Source organism: Oncorhynchus mykiss, chromosome 5 (genome assembly GCF_013265735.2).
Source record: "Oncorhynchus mykiss isolate Arlee chromosome 5, USDA_OmykA_1.1, whole genome shotgun sequence".
NCBI lineage: Eukaryota > Metazoa > Chordata > Actinopteri > Salmoniformes > Salmonidae > Oncorhynchus > Oncorhynchus mykiss.
Genome location: NC_048569.1, coordinates 39,585,517 through 39,612,772, shown reverse-complemented (window position 1 = coordinate 39,612,772; position 27,256 = coordinate 39,585,517). Strand labels below are relative to the sequence as shown.

The window sequence follows — 27,256 nt, the reverse complement described above, 5'->3', positions numbered from 1 at the left end:
TGACTTTAATCAAACGTGATATACAGTGCTGGGAGACCGTTTGCTGCCATCAGTCATAACTCTATGCAAAGTCATTTAAACACAGCGACCAATAGCAAAGTATCTTTCCCATAAAGATGTATAATCAGTATTAGTGTGTAGAGAAAGACAAATGAAAAAGACAACGTGGTCATATTTAAACCAGTAGTTGGTTTATTTTGTATTTGGTGCTTTTTACGTTGTGCTGTGAGACAGTTTGACCTGCTACTTATAAAAGTGTGCGTAGCCTACACTCTCACAATGGCTAAGTGAGGCCATGCACAACGTTGCACTGCAAATAATGTTGAAAGAGGGTGGTGACAACTGAAGTCAATGTACAAAAATAAAGATATTATATACAAAAGTTATAAACTTTTTTCTTGCATGTTTTAAACATATTGCAGTATCTCCCCCATACCAGTGAAGACCATCTTGAAATAAATTCCTCTATTCCAACACGACCAAAGAAGGTGCTGTGAAGACTTCAGACTCAATACCTACAGACATCTTTTTCTGTTTCCTTTAGAGAACATGATCATCTTTTATTTACATACAATGATCATTTTTGAATGAGTCTAAAGTGAAACTGAGTACTTTTCTTGCTAAAGCTGAAATGGCAAATCACGAATACATCACACCATAGTCAGGATATGCTACAAAGAAACAAGTACAGCTGAAGTGGGATTTCCTTGGCATAAACACAGTCCACTGACCTCACATAATATGTCTTTCCAGCATTTACTTCATATGATACATCTGCCCCTTTGCAAGCTAAAGCAAAGGTCAAGGTCCGTACATGGGTAACGTGTGTTGTGTTCTTTAAGAGTAGGTGGTGTTCATGTGTTTGGCTATACAAGGCTGTATTTGGTTTACAGACATAGAAACAGACAGGCAGATAGACCCCACAACTGTCAGTCATAGATTGATATAGTAGGAGGTTCAGTCAGTTCTCTTTTCTATGTTCTTCAAATCACAGCCTTTACACGTGGACACGTGGAAAATGAGCATTAAAAATGAGCATTACGGGAAATTAGAATGGGGTAGCAGTCCAGCCAAGCGGTTTCCAACATTTCATGACTCCACTAAGTAGTAAAGAGAGAAATCCGTCCAAGTCTTTGCCCACTCATCTCTCGATTGTTTAATTGATAGTTGATACGGTGGATTTCCTGTGTTTCGTCTTGGTTAGGTTATAGGCAGAGGTTTGTCATAGATCTGGAGGGCAGCGTGGAGTAAGAGAGTTGGAAAAGACACTGCTTGCTGATGGGTCTTAAAAACGACCAAGGTGAAGGTTTGCTTTCAGCCAAAGTCCTGTAATATGGCCTTTGTCATCATAGCGAGGCAGTGTAAGAACAGTTGGATAACCTGCAAATAAAAAAATACAAAGAATATAACATACTCTTACTTATATACTTTGTCATTTGTAGTACAGCTTCACTATCATCAATTTTATCAGGTATATTCAATTATAGGTTAGATGTCGATCCATTTACACAGTATATAGAAGCTTCTAAGCATCGAACCCTCTAGTTACCAACCTATGACCCTTTCTGGAAGATACTTACAGTTATCAGCTCTACTGCATCCAGCTGACGGTGCATATCTCTGTGACCTTGCATGGCTGTGTGTCCAGTCTGGCTGCTGCCTGGGTGGGTTGAGGGGATTCCGAGGGAGAGCTGGGTTGTGGGGTTCAGACTCAGGTGTGCAGCAGGTGTTGGCTAGAGAGTCGGGCGTGAGGGTACAGTCAGACAGGACAGTAGAGGCCAGGCCTCGTGGCTCATTTGAGACAGGGGCTGACCACAGTGGGCGTAGGTGGGTAAACCAGCGCCACGTCAACCCGCTCCAAACCATTCTTTGGGCAGATTATCTCAGTCAGCCCCTCAGGGCGCGGCTGGCTTAGAAGCTCACCTAAGAAAGAGCAAGACAGGGGGAGAGTTAGTTTAAAAATAATACTCAAATTATCCAACCGACAGAGATTATTTATCCAATGATATCAGGATATAGTGGATTTTGTACAGGATCCAAAATCAATGTTTTGCCAAGATTTGAGCTGTAACAAAATAGTTCTCTATTTGTCCACTAGATGGCAATTTCACTGCATTACCACTGATTGCCAGAGCCTGCTACAGAGAAAAATAACTGCATGTTCATTTCCCTTGAGACCTCTGTGGAGTGGAGGGCTCCAACAGGCTTTGTTTAATAGCTGCAGATCCCCTCGTATTCAAAGGGTGTGTCCTCGTCAGCAAAATCACAAGGTACTAGCAGTTTGTTGGGGAATGTATGTTAGTGAGAGAAAGAGCTTGTGCGTGGATGCCTGCGTGTGTTTGAATATGCGCGTGCATGTGAACGTGCATGGGTGTTTATCACCACATGTTCTGTAACCAAGGCCATTTCCTGACTATCAGCACAGAACAGGCTGTACGTCACATGTCTACTAATTATGGGGAAAACAAAAACGCCCCATTTGCCTCACTAACAGGCCATCTGCAGGCCTTTTAACCACTGTGTTGTGTGAATGCGAATGTACAGAAAAACATGCCTGAACTTCATTCTCTATCCAGGATAGTCGATTTACTCGTCATCTTCTAGAAAACTAAACCTTAATTATTGCCCTTAAAGCCTTAGTTGGTTTGAGTGGAAGGATCTATGCAGAACATTTTTGAAAGACCTCTTCTTTCCGTTTTCAGACACAATAGCAGGAAACAGAGCAGGTGCAGCACGAACAGAATCAGAAAGGCAGCTAAAAAGGTGAAAACAAACATCCCAAGTCTCCTTCATTCTCTGCTGCATCCTTAATGGTTCTAAAAGAAGTCCTGTGTGGCACAGCCAGGGTTCCTCCAAACACTGTCAGCCAGTTCGCAACTGACAGGGCATGTTGGGATGCTGTGCGTAGGTCTGTTTGTGATGATGGCGGGGTATCGGTCCGATTGAGGCAGGCAGAAACAATGAGTTGTTACATCATCCGTCACGGAATAAGATTACGGTCATCCTGCCTGGCTGGCCGCCTCTGACAGTAATGCAGTGCAGCACGGGACTACACCCATCAGACAGTGAGTGGGTTTAGTACATGCTCTGTCTGTACACAGACAGCCTGACCACGCACTGCTACTATAGCCAACTGGATAATGTACTCACATAGTGCTTGGAAGTCCATGAGACGAACAGTGGTTAAATCCCATCAGTAATACAATGTCACTACGTTCTCTATCATTAATGGTTTTATTATAAAATCTCTGTTGTGTGATATAAAGGCAACCCCAATCAATATGTTAGGGTGGGGGGGGGTGTTGCATGCTACTTTGACAGAATCATTTATACTCACTGACGTGTACCATGCTCAGAGCTCACATGATTTGAATGGTTTAGCTGTAAGAATGGATTAGGCCCGATGATCCTTTTCCTTGGTTAAATAATGATGCACCCCTCTTGTTTGTCTTTGTTAGACTGCCTAGATAGCTCACTAATATTGTACTACCCCATCACCGGCAGGGTCTGATCTGGGCTTATCTGCTACACAAACAGATTGACCTGGTTTTACTATCTGCACCTCATATCGTCATCAACACTGTTCAGATCCAGTATGGTCTCCGAGGCTGTGTCTGTGTGACCATGACTGTCACCATGCTGTAAAACTAAAACCTTCATAGCAACCCTATCCAAAAGGCAATGGGGTTTTTTTTGTTACCAAGGATATGGCAAAAAATATATAGTTTGTTACCATGGTTGATATTTGCTCTGGTCTTGGTATGTCTGATCATTTCAAGCACTGTTCATTTCTCAGCGTGTCTTAGTCCTGAAACAATTTAGTTCACACAGATTTTCTTCCCTACACTCAACACAATGTATAGGATTCATCTCAATGCCTGTTCTTCCCTCTGGGTGTGTAAGGCCTATCTAATAGCCTGTCCTTAGCAGCACTTAACCCATTGATTTTCTCTTCTCATCAGGACAAAGCAGGGGGTCCAACTAGCATGCTGGAGTCATTTAGCACCGGAAACAGACAGACTGGAATAAAAAGGTTAAAGTCATGGTATTTTTTGTCCTGGTTAAAAAGGTGTGATTTTTACAGTATTGTGCTTGTAGTGCTGCTGTTCACTGCAATACAGTCGGAATGTATAACATCACAGTGTTGCTATATACAGGACGTCCTGACATGTGATGTATTAGTGGTTCATTCCTGAGAATGTTGCCGGCACCAGATCTCGCTGTGTGGAAACAGTGGGGAGTCTGTTACAGGAAGCATACGTGCTGAATCACACAGCCAGTTAGTCATCTCTGCCGCTCCCCTCATCTGGGTCAGAGAGTCAGACAGAGGACAGTAAAGAAACGCTCACTCCAGTCTCACCTCCTTCACTGCTCACTGGGTGAAGGCTAGTTATACAGTGTGCAGATGGACAGAGGACTCTGTTGGCCCTGACATCAATGACTAGGAATGTGCTATTCACCTCCACTCCCCCCTACTCACAATTGCATCAGCAAGCAGGTAGGATAATGAGCATGTACATTCCTGTGCTGCTGCCCTGCTCTACTAGGCTTGATCTTCTGCCAGGCTGTCCACTTCTGCTCTTTTTCTCTCCACTGAACTCTACCACCATAAAAGGAAAACTGCTATTTCTCCAGGCTTGCTAGAAGAAAAGAAAAAAATATTTATATATTTTCCTGTTTCCAAGAATGTCCCAGTAGGATGCTGGATGTGTTTGGAAAAACACAGGAGGAGTCTAGCTGAGAATGTCCACGTCTGGTCTTTTCACAATGGACTCAGTCCTTCGCTTCCACTTCCCCTTTTTTCCCGGCTTTGGGCATCATTGGAAAGAGAGGGAGAGGGGCGAAGAGGGGTTGGCGGGGTCGTAGAAGGGGGTTCATTTCAAAGAAGGCTATTGACAATGATCGATAACAACACACACTCAAGAGGGGTGGAGGGGCATATGAACACATGAAAGGGCCTGGTTTCGGAGGGTGTCGGACTCAATTACTTTCTCGTTCATACATCTTTCTCTGTACACAATGTTTCTGTAGGAAGATCAAATGGGCCATTTGTAGTCAGCCCCCATCCCCCGCAAAGGGAATGACCCTCAGCATCCAATCAAGACTGATTTTACAGGCCTTGTCCCTCCTCCATTCTGTCACCACATCAACATTTCCCCAAGTTTCAATCATCATCTTCTTACACACTAATTTCCTCTTACTCATCAAGTGACATCATTCATTATACAACAAAAAGGAGGGGTTCCTCCCTCTTTCCACATCTGCCACGCTCCACACTGGTAGATGAGAACTCACACTGGGGTTTGAGGAGATCGATAAAAAGCCAGAGTTCTTCACAGCTGTTCTAACAAAAACAAAGGCAACGCCACCGAGAAGAGGCGACTTTCCCTCGCGGACTGAGTAACAGCCAATGCCGTGACAAAGCTTGCAGTGTGCCCAGGTCTAAAGCAAACAGGGCGGGCAGTTAGCTGCCTTCTGCCCAGTATCCACACTCACCCTCAGGGGGTCGGTAGAAACTGGAAGCACCCAGTTCAGGGGGAAAGGAGAGGTGAAGCCTGAAAACCCGATGCATGCGGGTTCTGACGACCCGACTCAGGCATTTATGTTACGCCTGCTACATTAGGTTACTCCATATTAATGAAGGGTAAAGAGAGAGGAGAACTTCTCTTCCCTCATTGGCCTATTCAGAGCTAACACAACCGCCATGGAATACATACACTACACCAAACAGAAGAACACACACAGGACAAACACAGTGAGCATGTCATAGCCATATTGATAATCACCTTTAGGGATAAACAGGGCAGAGGGGGGATTGGACAAAGCACAAAAGATCATATTTGTTTTCAATACTAGAAATCAGCTTAGGTCACAGAAAAGGGGTTTTAGAAACCAATTCCACAGTTTAATCCCCAACCCCAAGGATGATGGTCCTCGTGATAGCATCTACACATGTCCCAGCCCCACCCGTCTACTGCAGCATTACATTATTATGCTCTTGGAGCATATCCACACAAAGGGTAACAGAACAACACTACCAACCTCCTATCAGCCTACAGCCTGCCACTGCCCGCCCCTTTCACAAAACAACATGCCCCACAGGTCTAGCCTTCTAGATGTATAACTAATGTCTGTGTGTGTGTATGTGTGTGTGTTGTGCACACAAAGATACCACTGAGACTCAAGTGGATTGAAACAGGGAGGAAGCACCAGCCTCTCTGAGGCAGGGGGACAAAGGAGGGCAGTGGCTGTATTCAAGCTTACACCCCTGCAGCTTTAGTCCTGTTGGGGTGGGGGTGGGGGGGCTGTGTGGACACAATGGCACTACAACTGGGAGGGGCTGTGTGTGAGAGTTCCTGGAACCCCCGCCGCTGTATCCACACTCACCATCATTAGCATGCACACACACCAGAGGAGGATTTCCAACAGCTCCCGGGCTCTAATTAGTCACACGGGACTGACTGCAGTTCTGTTGACACAGCCAGAATAATCGGACAGAGAATCGACCTACACACTGAATTCGCCACGTCACGTGTAACTTAAAAAACATATGGTTTATCTGAGAAAGGTGCCGGAGGAGATGGCTGCCATTTTACGCTCCCCTAACCAACTGTGAATGTTTTTTCACGTTATTTGTAACTTATTTTATACATAATGTTTCTGCCACCGTCTCTTATAACCGAAAAGAGCTTCTAGATATCAGGACTGCGATTACTCATCCCATACTGGAAGATATATATTTTTTTTCCTTCAACGAGTCTGACACGAAGGATTTACTCCAGACACCTGAAAAGGCCCTCATCCCCGTCATTCACAGGAGAAAGACACGGAGATATCAGGGTCTGGGTTCCGTAAGGATCCGATGGCAAGAGGGTAATCTGCCTTTACCATCAATCCTATTAGTCAACATGAATAACATACAGCTGAATACGACATGAATAACATACATAACATAAAGCTGTCGGGTTGTACACTGTTTCGGTAGGATTGAACAGCCGCCTCTGGTATGACAAAGGGGTGGCAGTCTATGCATATTTGTAAACAACAGCTGGTGCATGAAATTTAAGGAAGTCTCGAGGTTTTGCTCGCCTGAGGTAGAGTATCTCATGATAAGCTGTAGACCACACTATTTACCAAGACGTTTTCATTATATTCTTCGTAGCTGTCTATTTACCACCACAAACCGATGCTGGCACTAAGACCGCACTCAATGAGCTGTATAAAGCCATAAGCAAACAAGAAAATGCTCATCCAGAGGGGGTGATCCTAGAGGCCGGGGACTTTAATGCAGGGAAACTTAAATCCGTTTCGCCTAATTTCTACCAGCATGTTACATGTGCAACCAGTCGGGAAAAACACCTTTACTCCACACACAGAGACATGTACAAAGCTCTCTCTCGCCCTCCATTTGTAAAATCTGACCATATTTCTATCCTCCCAATTCCTGCTTACAAGCAAAGACTAAACAGGAAGCACCAGTGACTAGATCAATAAAAAAAATGGTCAGATGAAGCAGATGCTAAGCAAAGCGAAGCAAAGCGTCAATACAGGACTAAGATTGAATTGTACTACACTGGCTCCGGTGCTCGTCGGATGTGGAAGGGTTTGCAAACTATTACAGACTACAAAGGGAATCACAGCCGTGAGCTGCCCAGTGACACGAGCCTACCAGAGGAGCTAAATTACTTCTACGCTCGCTTCAAGGCAAGTAACACAAACATGCATGAAAGCATCAGCTGTTCCAGACAACTGTGTAATCACGCTCTCCGTAGCCGGTGTGAATAAGACCTTTAAAACAGGTCAACATTCACAAGGCCGCAGTGCCAGATGGATTACCAGAATGAGTACTCTGAGCATGCGCTCACCTACTACTGGCAAATATCTCCACTGACATTTTCAACTTCTCCCTGTCCGAGTCTGTAATACCAACATGTTTCAAGCAGACCACCATAGTCCCTGTGCCCAAGAACACGAAGATAACCTGCCTAAATGACTACCGACCCATAGCACTCACATCTGTAGCCATGAAGTGCTTTGAAAGGCTTGTCATGGCTCATATCAACACCATTATCCCAGAAACCCTAGATCCACTCCAATTTGCATACCGCTCCAACAGATCCACAGTTGACGCAATCTCGATTGCACTCCACACTGCCCTTTCCCACCTGGACAAAAGGAACACCTATGTGAGAATGCTATTAGTTGCTTAGCGTTCAACACCATAGTGCCCTCAAAGCTCATCACTAAGCTAAGGACCCTGGGACTAAACACCTCCCCCTGCAACTGGATCCTGGACTTCCTGACGTGCCGTCCCCAGGTGGTAAGGGTAGGTAACACAACCGCCACGCTGATCCTCAACACGGGGGCCCCTCAGGGGTCTGTGCTCAGTCCCCTCCTGTACTCCTTGTTCACTCATGACTTCATGGCCAGGCAGGACTCAAACACCATCATTAAGTTTGCAGGTGACACAACAGTGGTACCGCAGTCTAGGTCCAAAAGGCTACTTGACAACTTCTACCCCCAAGCCATGACTCCTGAACATCTAATCAAATGTCTACACAGACTATTTGCATTGCACCCTCCTTTTACACTGCTGATACTCTGTTATTATCTATGCATAGTCACTTTAATAACTCTACCTACATGTACTGTACATATTACCTTAATAACCTCGACTAACCAGGGTAATTGATTTTATATGATTTTACAGAAATGAGTCAGACCTCCCAACACAATAACTGATGTGTTGTAAACCTACTGTATTTGAACTACGACCCACAAACACAAAGCTGAGATAATGGCAGAGCTACTACTGTAATGTTTGTGTTGTAATAATATCCTATTATAACTATCCAGTCCTGACATACCATTACGTTTTCACCAGCGCATCCAAGCAGAAACATGCTTCTGTCAAACTTTTTACAGTCAAATTTGGGTCAAGTATTTCCAGCTCTCCAGGTATGTACCTTAAGTGTTCATGGGACAAAAACATCTGTACCGTATGCGTGACTGGAATATAGTTGCTCAAACTATTTTCTATTTTCTGTCTAAATTCAGCTCACAGTTAGCCAACACTGATCATGAGGAGAGACATATTTTCAGAGGCAATCCCCACCAGGCCTAAATAATTGTGGTATTTTCAGTGTGATTTATCATGACAGAAGACGAGCCTCTCAACAACCTCAAATTAGTTCAGAAGATTTCCTTTCTTCAGCTGGAGTGTCCTCTGTCCTACAGTTCAACTGGCACACAAAAAGTTGAAGTCGGAAGTTTATATACACTTAGGTTGGAGTCATTAAAACTTGTTTTTCAACCACTCCACAAATTTCTTGTTAACAAACTATAGTTTTGGCAAGTCGGTTAGGACATCTACTTTGTGCATGACAAGTAATTTTTCCAACAATTGTTTACAGACCGTTTATTTCACTTATAATTTACTGTACCACAATTCCAGTGGGTCAGAAGTTTACATACACTAAGTTGACTGTGCCTTTAAACAGCTTGGGAAATTCCAGAAAATTATGTCATGGCTTTAGAAGCTTCTGTTAGGCTAATTGACATAATTTGAGTCAATTGGAGGTATACCTGTGGATGTATTTCAAGGCCTACCTTCAAACTTTGTGCCTCTTTGCTTGACATCAGGGGAAAATTAAAAGAAATCAGCCAAGAAGTTGTAGACCTCCACAAGTCTGGTTCATCCTTGGGAGCAATTTCCAAACGTCTGAAGGTACCATGTTCATTTGTACAAACTGTAGTACGCAAGTATAAACACCATGGGACCACGCAGCCATCATACCGCTCAGGAAGGAGACGCGTTCTGTCTCCAAGAGATGAACGCACTTTGGTGCAAAAAGTGAAAATCAATCCCAGAACAACAGCAAAGGACCTTGTGAAGATGCTGGAGGAAACAGGTACAAAAGTATCAATATCCACAGTAAAATGAGTCCTATATCGACATGCCCTGAAAGGCCGCTCAGCAAGGAAGAAGCCACTGCTCTAAAACCGCCATTAAAAAAGCCAGACTGCGGTTTGCAACTGCACATGGGGACAAAGATCATACTTTTTGGAGAAATGTCCTTTGGTCTGATGAAACAAAAATAGTACTGTTTGGCCATAATGACCATTGTTAGGTTTAGAGGAAAAATGGAGAGGCTTGCAAGCCGAAGAACACCATCCCAACCGTGAAGCACGGGGGGTGGCAGCATCACGTTGTGGGGGTGCTTTGCTGCAGGAGGGACTGGTGCACTTCACAAAATAGATGGCATCATGGGGAGGAAAATATTGTGGACGGATTGCAGCAACATCTCAAGACATCAGTCAGGAAGTTCAAGTTTGGTCACAAATGTCTCTACCATTGACCCCAAGCATACTTCCAAAGTTTTGGCAAAATGGCTTAAGGACAAAGTCAAGGTATTGGAGTGGCCATCAAAAAGCCCTGACCTCAATCCCATAGAAAATGTGTGGCCAGAACTGAAAAAGTGTGTGCGAGCAAGGAGGCCTACAAACCTGACTCAGTTACACCAGCTTTGTCAGGAGGAATGGGCCACAATTCACCCAACTTATTGTGGGAAGCTTGTGGAAGGCTACCTGAAACGTTTGACCCAAGTGAAACAATTTAAAGGCAATGCTACCAAATACTAATTGAGTGCATGTAAACGTCTGACCCACTGGGAATGTGATGAAAGATAAAAGCTGAAATAAATAACTCTCTCTACTATCATTCTGACATTTCACATTCTTAAAGTAAAGTGGTGATCCTAACTAACCTAAGACAAGGATTTTTACTAGGATTAAATGCCAGGAATTGTGAAAAACGGAGTTTAAATGTATTTGGCTAAGGTGTATGTAAACTTCTGACTTCAACTATATGTCCCTCATCAGCAGCCTACCATTTGACCCCTCACAGAGAACAGTGACTGAAATCTACACTAGCACAGGGAAAGAGAGCTCAGGTTGCCTGTACATAGTCCGATCAGTTCAGGTTCCTCCTGAGTAAAGACAGTGTGGCTCGTACAGTCAGGAACTCATGATGTTTGGATGCCAGAGTACTGGCATACTCTGACCTTTTGAGTTTCTACTAAACAGATCAGACATCTTGGACAGTAGACACAGCGCTCCGGTTGCCACCTGTGCAGCGTCAGACCAAGCGGTAGTGCCCAGGGCAGGCAGAGAGAGAGCAGTGAGTCAGTGGTAGACATAGGGCAGAGGCAGCTGCTCTGAGTTCAGATCCAGAGGCCAACAGCTCAGTCAGAGGATTAGCACCACAGTGTGTTAAAACAACAGTCAGGCCAAGCACGTCACATGAAGCAGCTGGTCAGGATCAACAAACATGGCCAGAGACAACTCACTCTGTCTCACTGACACAGACCGACATATAGCAGTGCTAAATATACTCAAACACACACACACACAAAATTCAGTTTTCCATGACACCCAAACACACACAGAGTCTAGCAGCCGTCTGGTGGTCAGATGCGTTTGAGTTAGGGCTGGGTGCGAATGAGATTTCCACATAGGCAGCTGTCTGCTCTGCCCAGTCTGTGCTGTGCAGGTGAGAAGGCCCAGGATGAGGCCCAAACAGAACGCCATTTAAAATGTCCCAATGAAAACCACATTCTTTCCACGTTAACACACATTTTGATCACCAGGGTCAGTCATTACCTTACACGTACTGCATAACAAGGGTTTTAAATCACTTAACGTTCTGTTGTTACTAGCCTATGTCTGTGACGTCTGGTGTGGAGCATAAACTTTGGTCTTGGTAGCCTCGGCCAAGACCTAACTCAGTCTCCACAACAACAAAAAAGCCTGCAATTTGATTGGCTTTGAGTGTTGAAGTGGCTTTCCTTGGCCAGCACATGTAAGTGTTCCAGTTTAAGTTGCTGCATCAATTTGGACCACCACCTCGATGAGATCATCATTTGTCTGATGAGGTAACTGACTGTTTATGAACAATGCACATTGCCAGAAAGTGGGGGGAGGATAATTACACATCAGAGTTTGCTGCTTGGCATTCTAGTCTAGTTCTAACAAACTCCATAAATCCAAAAGGAGGGAAATATTGACCAAATCATAAAATAGTTGCTCCTATCAGTTATTTAAAGCACTGCAGTCCGCTATAGAACAAGATGTGGGGTAAATCAAACACTAGACACAAATGTAGAAACACTTAGCTGACTAGTCTGATAAGAGTCAGGGTTACACAGACAGATTGGAGACATGACTATCTCCCTCTATCTTAGAGGCAGCTTAACAAAGAGACAGGAAGATATCGTGACCAGTCTCTCAAACACGTTAAATTAGACTAATCCCTTTTGAACAGCGAGTGGCTCCTGCCTCCTGACACGGACAGGCCCACAGCCTGAGGAATGTGTGCCCTACTTCTCTGCCAGAGGAGATGGCACAAAAATAACCCATTCTGGCCATTCCACAGTGGGTTGCCTTGGAGACTGAGTTGGGCCTGCCTGGCAAACAGCAAGTAGGCCAGACGAGAATCTGGCAGTGTCAAAGGCAGCCTTCTGGGGTCCTTTAGGATGAAGAGGTGAAGACGGGAGAACCAGCCAGCAGCACTTGTGTGTTTAAGATGGCTGTGGTTAAAGTGGAGCTTAATCCTGGCAGGCAGAGAAGAGATTTTAATCACAGCGGCATTATCCTGCACATGAACACATCTGCACTAAAGAGAGAGGAGGCAGTAACATAAGAGCCTGTCTGCACTATCATAGCCAGGGTAGCAGCATAGTGCAGACAGGCTCCCATCATAGCCAGGGTAGCAGCATAGTGCAGACAGGCTCTTATAACCAGGGCAGGATATGGAATAACTACTAGCAGACCATTATATTCTCCCCTGTATATTGTGCGCACAGAGACAGCTGCTGCTCATCTGTTCGGACAGTGGTGTGTGCATGCCCGAGCGAACGTGTGTGTGTGCGTGCTGCAGGGACAGATGTTAACATCTGGTGCATAATGAGATGATCACCCTGATGCAGCACAGCAGTCAAAAACAGCCCCAGCCCCACTGCCCTCCTCTTCCTTTGACAGTGAAGCTGTCCAATCACATTATCAGCCCACTCACACTGATGGGCCTGGCTGGTGGGGATTTAGGGCTAAGGCCCTAAATCACAATCATGTTCATTTTGAATGAGACAATCCTTGGGCTTAGCTAAAGGAACGCTAATATAGAGTAATGCATATTAAACGGATATCCGTTTTAAAACAACGTGTGCTGTATATCGGGTTGTTGTAGCAAGGTCATATACGCAAACAAGAAAATGACTAAATATGGGTTTAATGGTAACACCTGGCGACTGTATAACGCAGGAAAATACACCATGTGATGTGAGGCAAATATGCCTCAGTCTGCCCCAGGAAAATTGGAGAGAGAGCAGGAGAGACAAATATTATATATATATATATATATATATATATATATATATATATATATATATATATATATATATATATATATATATATATATATATATATATATATATATATATATATATATATATATATATATATATATATATATATATATATATTCCCTACAGCAAAAATTCTTGCAATTATTGTCCACTCGAGCAAAAAAAAATAAAAAATCCTGTGTAAATGTCTTTCATAAAATCTGTCACATTCAAATGTAGCCCTTATCAAAACACTGGAAATGGACACATCCAGTATCCTCTTAAAAATCAGCTTGAGCATGGATATATTAAATTACACGGTAATATCACAACATGAGAGAACCAGATACAGTTGAAGTTGGAAGTTTACATAGGTTGGGGTTAGGTCCACAAATTTCTTGTTAACAAACTATAGTTTTGGTGAGTCGGTTAAGACATCTACTTTGTGCATGACACAAGTAATCTTTCCAACAATTGTATCACAATTGCATCACAATTCCAGTGGGTCAGAAGTTTACATACACTAAGTTGACTGTGCCTTTACACAGCTTGGAAAATTCCAGAAAATTATGTCATGACTTTAGAAGCATCTGATAGGCTAATTGACATCATTTGAGTCAATTGGGAGGTGTACCTGTGGATGTACCTTCAAACTCAGTGCCTCTTTGCTTGACATCATGGGAAAATCAAAAGAAAATCAGCCAAGACCTCAGAAAAAAAAATTGTAGACCTCCACAAGTCTGGTTCATCCTTGGGAGCAATTTCCAAATGCCTGAAGGTACAACGTTCATCTGTACAAACAATAGTACGCAAGTATAAACACCATGGGACCAGCCGTCATACCGCTCAGGAAGGAGACGCGTTATGTCTTCCAAAGTTGTGGCAAAATGGCTTAAGGACAACAAAGTCAAGGTATTGGAGTGGCCATCACAAAGTCCTGACCTCAAACCCATAGATAATTTGTGGGCAGAACTGAAAATCGTGTGCGAGCAAGGAGGCTTACAAACCTGACTCTGTTACACCAGCTCTGTCAGGAGGAATGGGCCAAAATTCACCCAACTTATTGTGGGAACCTACCCGAAACGTTTGACACAAACAATTTAAAGGCAATGCTACCAAATACTAATTGAGTGTATAAACTTCTGACCTACTGGGAATCCGATGAAAGAAATAGAAGCTGAAATAAATCATTCTCTCTGCTATTATTCTGACATTTCACATTCTTAAAATAAAGTGGGGATCCTAACTGAACTATGACAGGGAATTTTTACCAGGATTAAGTGTCAGGAATTGTGAAAAAATGAGTTTAAATGTATTTGGCTAAGGTGTATGTAAACGTCTGACTTCAACTGTATATGTCCACCAATGGTGAAAATAAACCCAGAGTAGAACCAACAAGAGGGGCTCCTAAAATAGCTGTCCATTCCTTGGGGCAGGATGCTGCTGAACATTGTATTAATTAGCAGCTAACAGTAATAGCTAGGTTATCATGGTCATTAAAACAGACAGCCTGATCATCACATTCCCCCCCCCCCCCCCCCCATCATTCATCATTCCTCAGGCGGAGCTGAGTAATTGGCAGCTGGCAAGGCAATCTGCCAGGAACTGAACTGATCTGAGGACAGGTTCATTCTCCGTGTTAGCATGGTTCAATTACCAGCCAGGGGGCCCCTATTGATTTTGTTAGCCTGACTTCGATATCATATTTAAAACTGCAAACATTTCTATCCACCCTACGGCAAAATGTGTAGAACTGCAGGAAATAAGCTGTAAACCAAACATTTCTCTACATCCCATGGCAAAATATGTGGAATTGCAAAAAACTCTAAAACAAACCCCAAAATATCTGTGCTGTCAAGAGGGGGGAGGTCACTAAAATGTTTTGCTTGCAGTGGGGGGAGGGGGTTGTGGATAGGCTAACCCGTGAGCAACTGCGGCCCCTCATCATCAGTTCAGATTTTCTTATGGCTCCCAGCCCCATCAAAGTGGTCTATCCCTGGCCTAGAGAAACATTGTGCTCATGCTTCATCCAGGACGTGAACTGTCCGACGGTGACCAAAACAGCCCATTTCCACCATTGCTATCAGCTCTAGACCTCTGACCACGTCAAAGGAGTGTGCGCTGACCGGAAGAAAAGCCTGAAAGCCTGAATGTGAAGAACTATAAATGAGAGTGCCCTAATTTTATTTCCAGACAGCATTTCCCTTTCAAGGCAGACAATGGCCTGCCAAATGGAGAATTGTATTTTATTTTTTTAACTCTGCTCCCTTCTAGGAAACTACAAGTTTGAGCCTTGATGGCTTTGGTCAACACATTCGGGATTTTGACTGATGCTAGTGGGGAAAAGGGGAAAGCTATAGCTGAAAAGGGTTTGATATACATCATCACCACAAAACGAGGGCTGGCAACCAGGCTTGCAAAACCCATACATGCAGCATGCAGCAACAAAACCTGAACAGCCGGTTGTTGGGGGCTCGGTGGAGGCCAGGTGACCATTGACTCTGTGTCCTCTGTGTTCCCACAGGATAGAAGCGATGAACCCATCCAAACCCGACAGCCACTGTCTGTCACATGTCTAAGAGATAATACAGTGGACAGGCTTACTGCACACAACTCCAGTTGGGCAGCCAACTGGTGACATAACAGGATTTGACGTCCTCTCAGAGATTACTAGGCTGCGTTGAGGACAGATTTCATACAGCCCCAATACATTTTAAAAAACAAGCTGGTGATATGGAAAACAACATTTAGAGCAGACCAAACCATTCAAAACACACAGCAACTCTGAAAAAACGAATTTAGCTCACTGGTGTCTTATCCACCTAAGTGTAGTTAGTGTGTGGTAGAGAGTGCACAGGTAGGTGCAGACAGGAGTAATTCCTCAGAATACAGCGAGAATTAGAATTCACAGGTAGAAAATAAAACCATGTCAGCATGAGCTGTACAGGAAGACAATCATAGGTAGGCCTATTTAACTTTATGGTCAGGTCATCAGAGGGTCACATCTAACGTGAGATATCCAGAAGACCATTTCCCATGTGATGTCCACAGAGTTAAAAACAAAACACCCTTTAGGCTAACCTTCTTTCAGGTCAACAGCTCATTCACGTCCCCAACACAGACACACACGAACATACACAACCGAGAAGAACACTTTAGGCTAACTGTACTGAACAGACAGACAATTCAGAAGGCCACAACAGCACATCAGTCAGAGGGGCAATATGAGCTCTATCACTTTCACTTCCAGCCTTGTCCCTGAGCGCAAGACATCTGAACCTCTCCATTATAACAGAACCAGCAGGTTTCCTGCCACAATCACTAATATGATTACTCTCTCTCTGCATCAACAGTTGTGACTGGCCCACATTCACTAGATACAGCCACTCAGCAACAAGTCAGGCCCTTCAGCAGCTTAAGTTTGTATTAACCAATACACTGCATTTGTAGTTTAGTCTGTGCCTCTCAAGATCTCCAGTCTCTGAACAGTACCTGAAAACAGCTCTACTTTGGCTGTTAGATTCGGTCTCATTCTTCCAGAGTACCTTGTGCTTGGCTGTTACTGAGTTAACAATCATCACCAGCCTCTGAGTTTCCTCTTGACCCTGCTGTCAGTCCTTGGCCAAAGTGTCTAAGCTGCGTCATTTCCTAGCACTTCCACCAGTGGCATGTTTAAATGGGCAAAACACACACAGTCATAAACGGACAGAGAAGTTCCAGCCGAAGAGTTGCAAGAGACATGTTTTCAACTTTTTCCTCATTTAGACTTCATCGCCAATCCCTGTACTCCATTACTGGTAATGACAGCTCCATATTGCTAAAGATTTCAAGATGGTGGTTTGCTACATTTTTAAACAATGAACAATGAAACTTAGCCGATACTGCCACATCTTCTCTGTGATTCCTGTGACAGGTATCAATGTAGTGGCTCGTCTTACTTTCTTGTAAAGCCTTGGAGGCCTTTGGCTATATTTGGAGCACCCACCAGTTCTGTCTCTTGGGGTAAAGCGCAATAATTTATCTTAAGTTGGCCTAAGAATTTTCCAGATATTCCCCAGGGGATCTAAATAACATGTAAGGAGTCCAATTAAATTGACCGCCATGTGGTGAGAAAACAATACTTGATTGTATGACTGATCTATGCACCTCCTTGATACAGTATATCCATGGTATACTGGGACGAAGAGGATATACTGCCTGTGCGACTATAATAACTAGCAAGCAGGGAGCCCTATGGGCACTTACGGCTCACCACTACTCATCCAATTCCTCAACAAGCAGCTAGCAGCTCGTCCACAGTGAAAAGTCAGTTTTCTTATTCACTAAAAAGTCAGAATGAAATTAAAATAATGTGGGAACATGTCCCAACAAATGTTCCAGTGAACTGAAATATCTTCATACCATCATTGCTGGGCAGGCAGCCTAAAGTTGTGAGCTTTCAGTCATCTCATGTCTTTCATTTTTAGAATACAAAAGAACGATGCAATTATACAGGAAAAACTGGGTAAAGTTCAATGTAACTACTATACCTCTAAAGGTATGGGTGGATGAGGCTGTGAGGAGCTTGAGGGTAAGTGAAATGATGAATGCGTTTGTTCGTGTGTCTGTGTGATTGTGTTTCTGTGATAATCTAACCAACTCAGCTTTGCCTTCTTGGCCAGTCCCCTGCATGGCCATTATCACTAGCAGCCTGATCCGAGCAGATCCCCTAACTGGATTAGAGGGGTTTGCCCAGTAGTACAGAGTCAAGTTGGGCTTGAGGATCCACACAGAGAGGGAAAGTGCTGGAGGGCTCGCCTTCGACACTAAGAATCAAAGCCGGCTTTGGACACCACTCCCTAGATCTCTGTCCTTCAACAACAGATACTTTGTTCATTACAGCTCAGCCTTCCAACACCACAGTACCCTCCAAGCTCATCATTAAGTTCGGGCCCTGGGTTTAAACTGTGCCCTGTGAAACTGGGTCCTGGACTTTCTAACGGGCCTCCCCCAGGTGAAGGTAGGAAACAACACCTCCACTACGCTGATCCTCAACACTGAGGCCCCACAAGTGTGCGTGCTCAGCCCCCTCCTGTACTCCGTTCACCCATGACTGTGTGGCCATGCACGCCTCCAACTCAAACATCAAGTTTGCAGATGACACAACAGTAGTAGATCTGATTACCAAAATATGACGAGACAGCCTACATGGAGGAGGTGAGGGCCCTGGTGGAGTGGTGCCAGGAAAATAACCTCTCCCTCAACGTCAACAAAAGAGCTGATCCTTGACTTCAGGAAACAGCAGAGGGAGCACGCCCCCATCCACTTGGACGGGACCACAGTGGAGAAGGTGAAAAGCTTCAAGTTCCTCACTGACAATCTGAAAATGGTCCACACACACAGACAGTGTGGTGAAGGCGCAATAGCGCCTCTTCAACATTAGGAGGCTGAAGAAATTCAGCTTGGACCCTCAAACTTTTACAGATGCACAAATCGAGAGCATCCTGTCAGGTTGGATCACTGCCTGGAATGGTAACTGCACGGCCCACAAGCGCAGAGCTCTCCAGAGGGTGGTGCGGTCTGCCCAACGCATCACCAGGGGCACACTGCCTGCCCTCCATGACACCTACAGCACCTGATGTCACAGGAAGGCCAAAAATATCATCAAGGACAGGCCCAAGCCACAGCCTGTTCAACCCACTAGCATCCAGAAGGCAAGGCCAGTACAGGTGCATCAAAGCTGGGACAGAGAGACTGAAAAACAGCTTCTATCTCAAGGTCATCGGACTGTTAAATAGCCATCACTAAATCGGCCTCCACCCAGTATCCTGCCCTGAACTTAATCACTGTCACTAGCCGGCTACCACCCGGTTACTCAAACCTGCACCTTAGAGGCCGATGCCCTACGTACATAGACATGGAATCACTGGTCACATTAATGTTTACATACTGTTTTACTCATTTCATATGTATTCTAGGCAATGCCACTCCGACATTGCGCATCCTAATATTTATATATTTCTTCATTCCATTGTTTTACTTGAGATTTATGTATTGTTGGGAATTGTTATATACTACTGCACTATTGGAGTTAGGAAGACAAGCATAACAGAGACCCTGGGTTCGCGCCTAGGCTCTGTCGCAACCGGCCACGACCGGGAGGTCCGTGGGGCGACGCACAATTGGCCTAGCGTCGTCAGGGTTAGGGAGGGCTTGGCCGGTAGGGATATCCTTGTCTCATCGTGCACCAGCGACTCCTGTGGCGGGCCGGGCACAGTTCGCGCTAACCAAGGTCGCCAGGTGCACTGTGTTTCCTCCGACACATTGGTGCGGCTGTCTTCCGGGTTGGATGCACACACTGTGTTAAGAAGCAGTGCGGCTTGGTTGGGTTGTGTTTCGGAGGACGCATGACTTTCGACCTTCGTCTCTCCCGAGCCCGTATGGGAGTTGTAGCGATGAGACGAGATAGTAGCTACTAACAATTGGATACCACGAAATTGGGGAGAAAAGGGGGGTAAAAAAATTCAAATAAAATGTTTAAAAATTTAAAAAGGAAGACAAGCATTTTGCTACATCCGCAATAACTTCCGCTAAATATTTGGATGTGACAAATCGAATTTGATTTGAAAAGAGCAGATGTACACAAAATACTATCCTTTTCCTTTAAACTTGTATGATGGGCACGAATGATCTGTGAGATAAGGCATCTTGGTAAGCACCTGAAATAAATCTATTGGACTTAGCAGCTTGGAATGTAAATTGCACCAAGCATGTTTCAAAGTTCACATGTTGACAGACAGATATATAGGCCAGTAGGTTTATTTGTTGTGCTGTTACTGTACTACAATTCACAGGGTAGGCACTGGGCAGGGGTGAAGGTTGCTACACGAGGTACAGCAAAGTACAGGAGAAGGGCAGACCCTGGGCGCCCAGCCAGAGATCATGCTCTGGTTTCTCACACATCTTCCACTCAGGGTCGACTGACGGCAGCTTGGATGTCTGCACAAACACACTTTGAGACGATTTTCAGGAACTTGTACTGTACCCCCGCAAAAAAAAACTCAAGAGGTCAATAAGAGTTCCACCAAAATGAGGGCTATTTGAACAGTATTTTAAAACACCATTTGTGTGGTCAGGAGTGAGTGGGCACATCAATTTTAAGGATAACCTGTGAAGGATCGAGGATCTTTCTGCTTACGACAAGTGTCATTATCTGTCAGATCAGCAGAAGGCAACAAACGAATCTGGATGTGTGTGGAAGAGGAAATAATTAACTGCACATTACTAATTACTCACTCACCACCCTCTGTCACTTTACACATACATTCAACACAAGCACAAACAGACTCACTTACACAAACACACACACACACAATACAAGGTTTGTGGGATTGCATCGTGTAGGGGGGAAATTGGTCTGCATTGCTGAGATTTTTTCCAGCCATATAAAGGCAGATCAGGTCATGAATAAAAAGGGGAGTGCATGCCTTTGTTTGATTCAGAGATGTCAGGCCGAAACAGATGCAAGGAAACGATTATTGCGATGGAGGTCGTCTCTCTAGATTCCACAGAAGAAAGATTATATTCAAGAGTCCTCCATGTTTAGTCTGCCGGAAAGAGAGGAGCCCCAACACTGAGTCAACAAGCTGCAGCAGACAAAAACATGGCCATATTAGGACATATGAAAAGCTGTGCAGCTAAATGGAAGAGGAACACAGGTTGTGGAAAAGGTAAAACATTTTTATTTCCACAGACACAAAGCAGGGGTAAAGGAACATTCTATAGGAGTTGAATCACCAATGTTTTTACAGGAGAGCAAACCTATAGCGACCATTGAGTTGCTCCAGTGAACACAACAAGAGGGCACATTCCCATGGAAACAGGCAGGTGCAGCTGAACAAAAGTCACCTGCAAAGTCACTACTTGAGTGAGTTGTTCAAGTTCAGCTATTGGCCAGTCTAAATGAAGAAGCGCACAGCTGGGGTTGGTCGGAAGAAGGCGACAGTGCACAGGGCTAAAGTTCCATTAATTGAATTCCAAATCACTAACCTACAACACATTACACCCCCCCCCCACCCCACCCACCCACCCACCCACGCATACAAAACCATCTCCTCCCTTCCCTCCCACCCCATTCACTTTGTCAAAGTCTCCCAAGCATGATATCACATCCAGCCTTGCTTCAATAAATACCCAAGCAGAAAGACTAGCTTTGTGGTAGAGTAACTCTCACTCCTATCTAGCAGAAATTAGAACAACACTTGCAATGAAATGTGACATTTACACAAGCACGAAGCAGTCACCATCTAGTTACTAGTCAGTTAAATAAACTGTTGGTGTCTACAGGACAACATTAATCCCTATATGTTGTGCCTTCCGAAATGTGGCAAACTACAACAGTGCGTATGTTCCTCCTAGGTCTCTACTACAGTATATGACATCTAGTCTATCTGCCAGAGAAATGCCTTACTTCAATCTACCGGCCAGTTTATGTGCTAAGCTCCAGTGTATTAGTATAGCAGGCGCTGGTCTGTGTCCCGGCTCCCGTGTCAGTCAGACAGACGTGGCTCCGGAAGCCTAGGCATGCCAGTGAAACAGCTCTGAAAAAGCACGGTCTCACGTCTAATGATTCAAACCAGCAACGCCGCAGACGTGAACTAATCCACAAAAGACCGCCAAAGCCCTCCATGGGCCAGAGAGAGGGAGAGGTGGATGAGGGGATTGAAGCGTGAAAACAAGAGAGTGTGAGGAGCTGACACAGAGAGAAGAAAAGAGGGAGAAATAAAATTAGGGTAGGAGGGTCAGGGATTGGGGTAGCTACCCATCCAGCCAAGACCCAGCTGTCTGCTCAATTCAGGACCACACCTAATTTACGATATCAGCAATCCTGATTGGCGCATAGCTCCAGCACTACAGACTGCTTCAGCAGAAGATACAAACGAGATCTGCAGTATAAAAAGGCCCATTTAAAAGCACTATTTAAGAAAAGGGAAAGATATCAGTCTGGCAGATATTCTGTCATTCATAGGATCAGGAAAATGAGTAGGCGCTCTACTCTCATACAAAAGAGTGCACTCGAAGGAGGTAATACAATGACATCACAACAAAATCAATCTCATACTAGCAGCAGTAAGGAGACAATGTACTGTAGGCCTATACTCCTTCCCAATGAATACATGAATAGGGAGACCTTTACTGATTTCGCCATTTGAGCTTACACTGGTCTACTGATGTCTGGATGGCATTGTGCATCATAACAAAAGAGCTGAGATTGGGCTTGCTCATGCTGTATGATCCATCTACTATGGTCGCATTCCAAGAAAATAAAGGCACATTGTGTTGCCATGGCAACCCTCAGTCTACACCACCATGTCAGAACTTGTCCATGAGCTCAGCCAGAGGCCGAGAACAGACAGCTCTGAGGCCAATTTGTGTATCAGAGAGGGCTTGAGCCCCACGGAGCTGTTTCTCCCTCCCTCTTTTAGCTGAGCTAATGTCACCTACAGCGGCACTGTAGCCTTTGTGTAGCCTCCATCCCCCACTGACTGACTGACCTTAAACCTAATGAGTCATCCTCACACAAACACAGCAATAAACCCCTATTTCGATTGACTAGAGCACAAGAGCAGTGAATGAGTGTACAGAACGGCTTTCACTTTCTCACTCAAACCTCCAAAGTTTGCTTGACGCATTCATAATAGGTCAGACCATATTACTGTTGGGTAATTCCGCGGCGTGACGCTGACTCAAATCTGTTGTTATTAGCAGTTCATTATTCTCTTTCATCCATTCAAATGAATCCCAGGAGAGGAGTATGTCATAAAAAACACCTGTATCAGATGTCCCCTCCATGAGATATTTCCATAATGCCATGATGATCCTAAACCACTGGTAATTTTACACTTCCAGTTGCTCTCACCACATATAACCCCAATATTGTCATTAAAATAATGAAAATTAGGGTGGGGCAATGTAAACTACAAAGTCCTTTACACATCTTTGCTAAATTAGAAGTGTAACAATGAAAATGTGCCTACTTCTGGGAGGCTTGACAAGGGACTCGATAGAGAAAGAGAGGGATGTGATGGAGAAAGAGAGGGGTGTGATAGAGAAAGAGAGGGATGTGATAGAAAAAGAGAGGGATGTGATAGAAAAAGAGAGGGATGTGATAGAAAAAGAGAGGGATGTGATAGAAAAAGAGAGGGATGTGATAGAAAAAGAGAGGGATGTGATAGAAAAAGAGAGGGATGTGATAGAAAAAGAGAGGGATGTGATAGAAAAAGAGAGGGATGTGATAGAAAAAGAGAGGGATGTGAGAAAAAGAGAGGGATGTGATAGAAAAAGAGAGGGATCTGATAGAAAAAGAGAGGGATCTGATAGAGAACGAGGGATGTGATAGAGAAAGAGAGGGATGTGATAGAGAAAGAGAGGGATGTGATAGAGAAAGAGAGGGATGTGATAGAGAAAGAGCGGGACAGAGAATCAAAGAGTCAGAGAGTTAGAGGGGAAATCATATTTACCTGGGAAGGTGTGTGGGTTGGGTGACCCTCTTTTGAGGCACTTTGAACACAGAACATGAACAGTGTAGTAGAGCCCGGGCCACTCCTGCAGAAGGACATTCAGCTCCTCAACCAGTGGTGTTATCGCTTGCCAAGCAGTCCAGATATTTGGCAGGGAGGCATGGCTGGCTATGGACAGTGTCTCGGACTGCAGTCTGCCCTGAGCCGGACGGTAGCTGACTACCACAGGCACTTTACCACGATAGGCAAATATCTGGTGCCGCCCATCTGATCTCTGAACCACATGGCTGTTGATCTGCACACTGTAGCGTGCAAACAGTCCAGGTGGGAAGAGAAAGGGGAAGCTGTATTCGATCTTCAGCTGCTCCACAGAGAAGAACGGACTAGCAGCCACTGAGCTCCCGTTCACCCAGGCCTCGGCATGGGGCTCCTCATTGCTGACATAGCTTGGGAACTTGTACCAGACGGTGGCCCCGTTCAGAGGCTTGCTGCGGGGCTTGTTGATGCAGTAGCAGACCCCCATCTTCTCCAGCAGCTCCATGATGAGGTGGAGGTCCTGCTGGGTTTGGATGAGAGGTCTCAGGAGCAGCCGGATGACGTTGGAAGGCAGGAGGCCGTGGCTGAGGAAGCCCTCCACATGGTGCTGTAGATGGGTAGCCCGGAGGTTCTCTTCCTTCTCCCCCTCCGTAACCACACTGGCCCTCCTCTTGTCCCCCCTCTCCCCATCTGACAGTAGCCTCTCCAGCAGAGTGGACTCATCACTCTGGAAGAAGACATTGAGGATGGCGATGAAGCGTGGCAGGTTGTGGAAGACGTACTCTTTTAGTGTCTGACTGTCCTCGAAATAGAGTAGCTTCCCGCTCTCGTGCAGGTAGGACAGGGCACTCTGCAGGCGGTCCTCTGTGAGTCCTGCCTGGAGGCCCAAGCGGGCCGAGTCCCACCACGAGAGCCACAGGTCCTGGGGCTTAAAGTGCAATTCCTCTAGCATCTGCCAGGACTTGGGCAGCACACGGTGGAGGTTGGGGAAGATGTCCCTGTGGTCAGCCACTGACATGAGCTTCTCCCTCAGCCTCTGGATGTTCCTCTGGCTCTCCGTGCAGCTGACACACAGGACAGGGGACAGGAGCTGCAGCCTGTGGTTCAGCATGTACTGCAGCTGGGCTTTCTTCCGCCTCAGGTTCTTGTCTGTGACGCCGTAGAAGAGGATGTGAGGGCTGGAGGTGCGGATGTTGTAGCCCTGTTCCAGGGCCTGGTCCACCTGTTGGGCGAGGGTACGCAGGCAATGGCTGTCCCACTTCTCCTGCAGGGCAATCTGTCTGTGAATATCCAGGCTCTTCTCCTCCACCTCCATGTCTCCACACAGGTCTGTATGTGTGCCCACCATGCAGACCACAGCGTGGGGCACTTTGGCACTGAGGAGGTGGAGGAAGTACCCCACGTGGGCGTAAAAGCTCTTGGGCGAGTACGTTTTCAGATTCACAACAAGGATGTACAGAGCACCGGGTGAGAGAAAAAACGGTTTGACGAGGTCATAATTTGGCTTCCCTGACAGGTCATACACTAAAAATGTAAGACTGCGATCGGCGTCCGCTACCCAGTTAGTCACATCAATCCCTTTGTTCCCCTGAGCAGAGTTGGCATCCTGCTGCTCACTCACCACACTCTGTCTGAGCCGTGTTTTCCCAGCATTTTTCATTCCCATCAGGACCAGTTTTAATCTGGGCTTCACAGCAAGCTGGGAATGTGTGAGTTCCTTTTGATAGGCAGCGATGTAGGGGATTCCCTTCATACAGACCTCATAGGGAGGCTGGATGAGGGGGTTATCCTTCACCTTCCAAATGTTTACCTTGGAGAGTTTTCCAAAGTTATCTGGAAGTATGGCTATTTGATTACCCTGTAAAACAAGCTCTTCCAATCTCTCTAGCTCCACAATGGAGTCAGGCAGATAAGTAATCTTATTATTGTCCAACCAGAGGTTTGCCAGCCTATGCAACTGGCCTATCTCTTCTGGGACAAAAGACAGTCGATTTCTGCTCAGGTAAAGCTCGTCTAGTCCTGTGATGTTCAGGATAACCTGGGGAAACTCCTCAAACTCATTAGATGAAAGATTGACCATTTTAAGTCTCTGAAGGTTGCCAAAGGAACGAGGCAGAGCTGAGAGGTTGTTACTGTCCAGCATCAGGCTCTCCAGGTTGTGCAGCTGACAGAAGGTGTCAGGTAATGAGGAGATGTGAATGCTGCTGAGCCACAGGATCTTGATGAACTGCAGCTTCATGATGTCCCCTGGTAGACACGCAAACGTATTCCCAGAGCAGTCGAGCTCCTCCAGGTCACCGAAGGCAAGAATCTCCGGGGGACACTGGTCCAGGTTGTTGTGGTCGGCATCCAGAGTACGGAGCCTCTTGAGCTGTGAGAAGGACCTGGGGAAATCACGTATGTCATTGAAGCTTATGTCCAGCTCCTCCAAGCACTGCAGTGCCCCAATCTGTGACGGCAGGTACTGGATCTTGTTGTGACTGATGCAGAGCTTTTTCAGCCCCTTCAGCAGGCCTATATCCTCAGAGAAGTGGCTCAAGCAGTTGTGGCTCATGTCCAGCTCCACAAGTTGACCTAGTTCAAACACCACAAAAGGAACTGTGACAAATTTGTTCCTGCGGAGGATAAGGATACGCAGGTTTGTGAGGGTAGCCCCCAATCCTTCTGGTAGCTCGTGCAGCGAGTTATTGCCCAGATTGAGCACCTCTATCTCGTTTATATTTTCAGGTAGAATTATCCTCTCCCTGTCTTTGGAGCAGATAGTGAGCTGACGCAGGTTGCTTCGCAGCTTCCTAGAGCGGACAGCAGCATCTCTCCACAGCGTAGCCGTTTTGAGATTGTTCTCCTTGTCCTCCATGGCTTTGCAGACCGACCCCTCCTTGTTATCCTGGTCGCATGGTGGTCTAGGTGCTTGTTTCATCGTTTATTGTTCTTATCATCAACAATACAAACAACGGGGAAAAAGACAGTAACTCCATTTCGAGTAGGAGCAAGAAACCATGCTTTTCAATCCTATCAAGACGATTGGACCTGGGCAGCAGCGCTTCACGCATCTTCTTTTATCTACGGCCGCGAACCACACAATGAAAAGGGAAACCTACCGCAATTTCAAGTCTATTTTAAAACCCATGCGTTTCGGCTGGTCCCTCCAGCGCATTATCTGGTATCGTAGCATCCAATCGCGTCCCTTATTCAAACAAACAATGCATTAAATCAAACAACGGGAACCGTCACTCCTTATGTCTCGCTAGTTGCTACTCTCTCTGTCCGTGTTCTCTCGTGAACTGCAGTCCTTCCTGCTCAGGGACGTGTGGAAAGAG

General features: G+C 45.3%; 1 protein-coding gene across 1 annotated transcript; it reads right to left on the bottom strand.

Annotated features, from left to right (window-relative positions):
• Nucleotides 1–169: 169 nt before the first annotated feature.
• On the bottom strand, nucleotides 170–27,256 carry mfhas1 (malignant fibrous histiocytoma amplified sequence 1). The gene is made up of 3 exons (XM_021602807.2): nucleotides 23,901–27,256; nucleotides 1,581–1,923; nucleotides 170–1,380 (listed from the first exon to the last, which is right to left on the bottom strand). The coding sequence occupies exons 1-2, from the start codon at nucleotides 26,854–26,856 to the stop codon at nucleotides 1,793–1,795; spliced, it is 3,087 nt and encodes a 1,028-aa protein (XP_021458482.1). The 5' UTR covers nucleotides 26,857–27,256; the 3' UTR covers nucleotides 170–1,380; nucleotides 1,581–1,792.

Excerpts from the sequence above, each read along its gene's own strand:
- mfhas1 (XM_021602807.2), bottom strand. The coding sequence starts at position 26,856 with ATGAAACAAGCACCTAGACCACCATGCGACCAGGATAACAAGGAGGGG. Across the intron at positions 1,924-23,900 it reads CAACCCACACACCTTCCCAG|GTGAGCTTCTAAGCCAGCCG; the intron begins GTAAATATGATT and ends GCTCTTTCTTAG.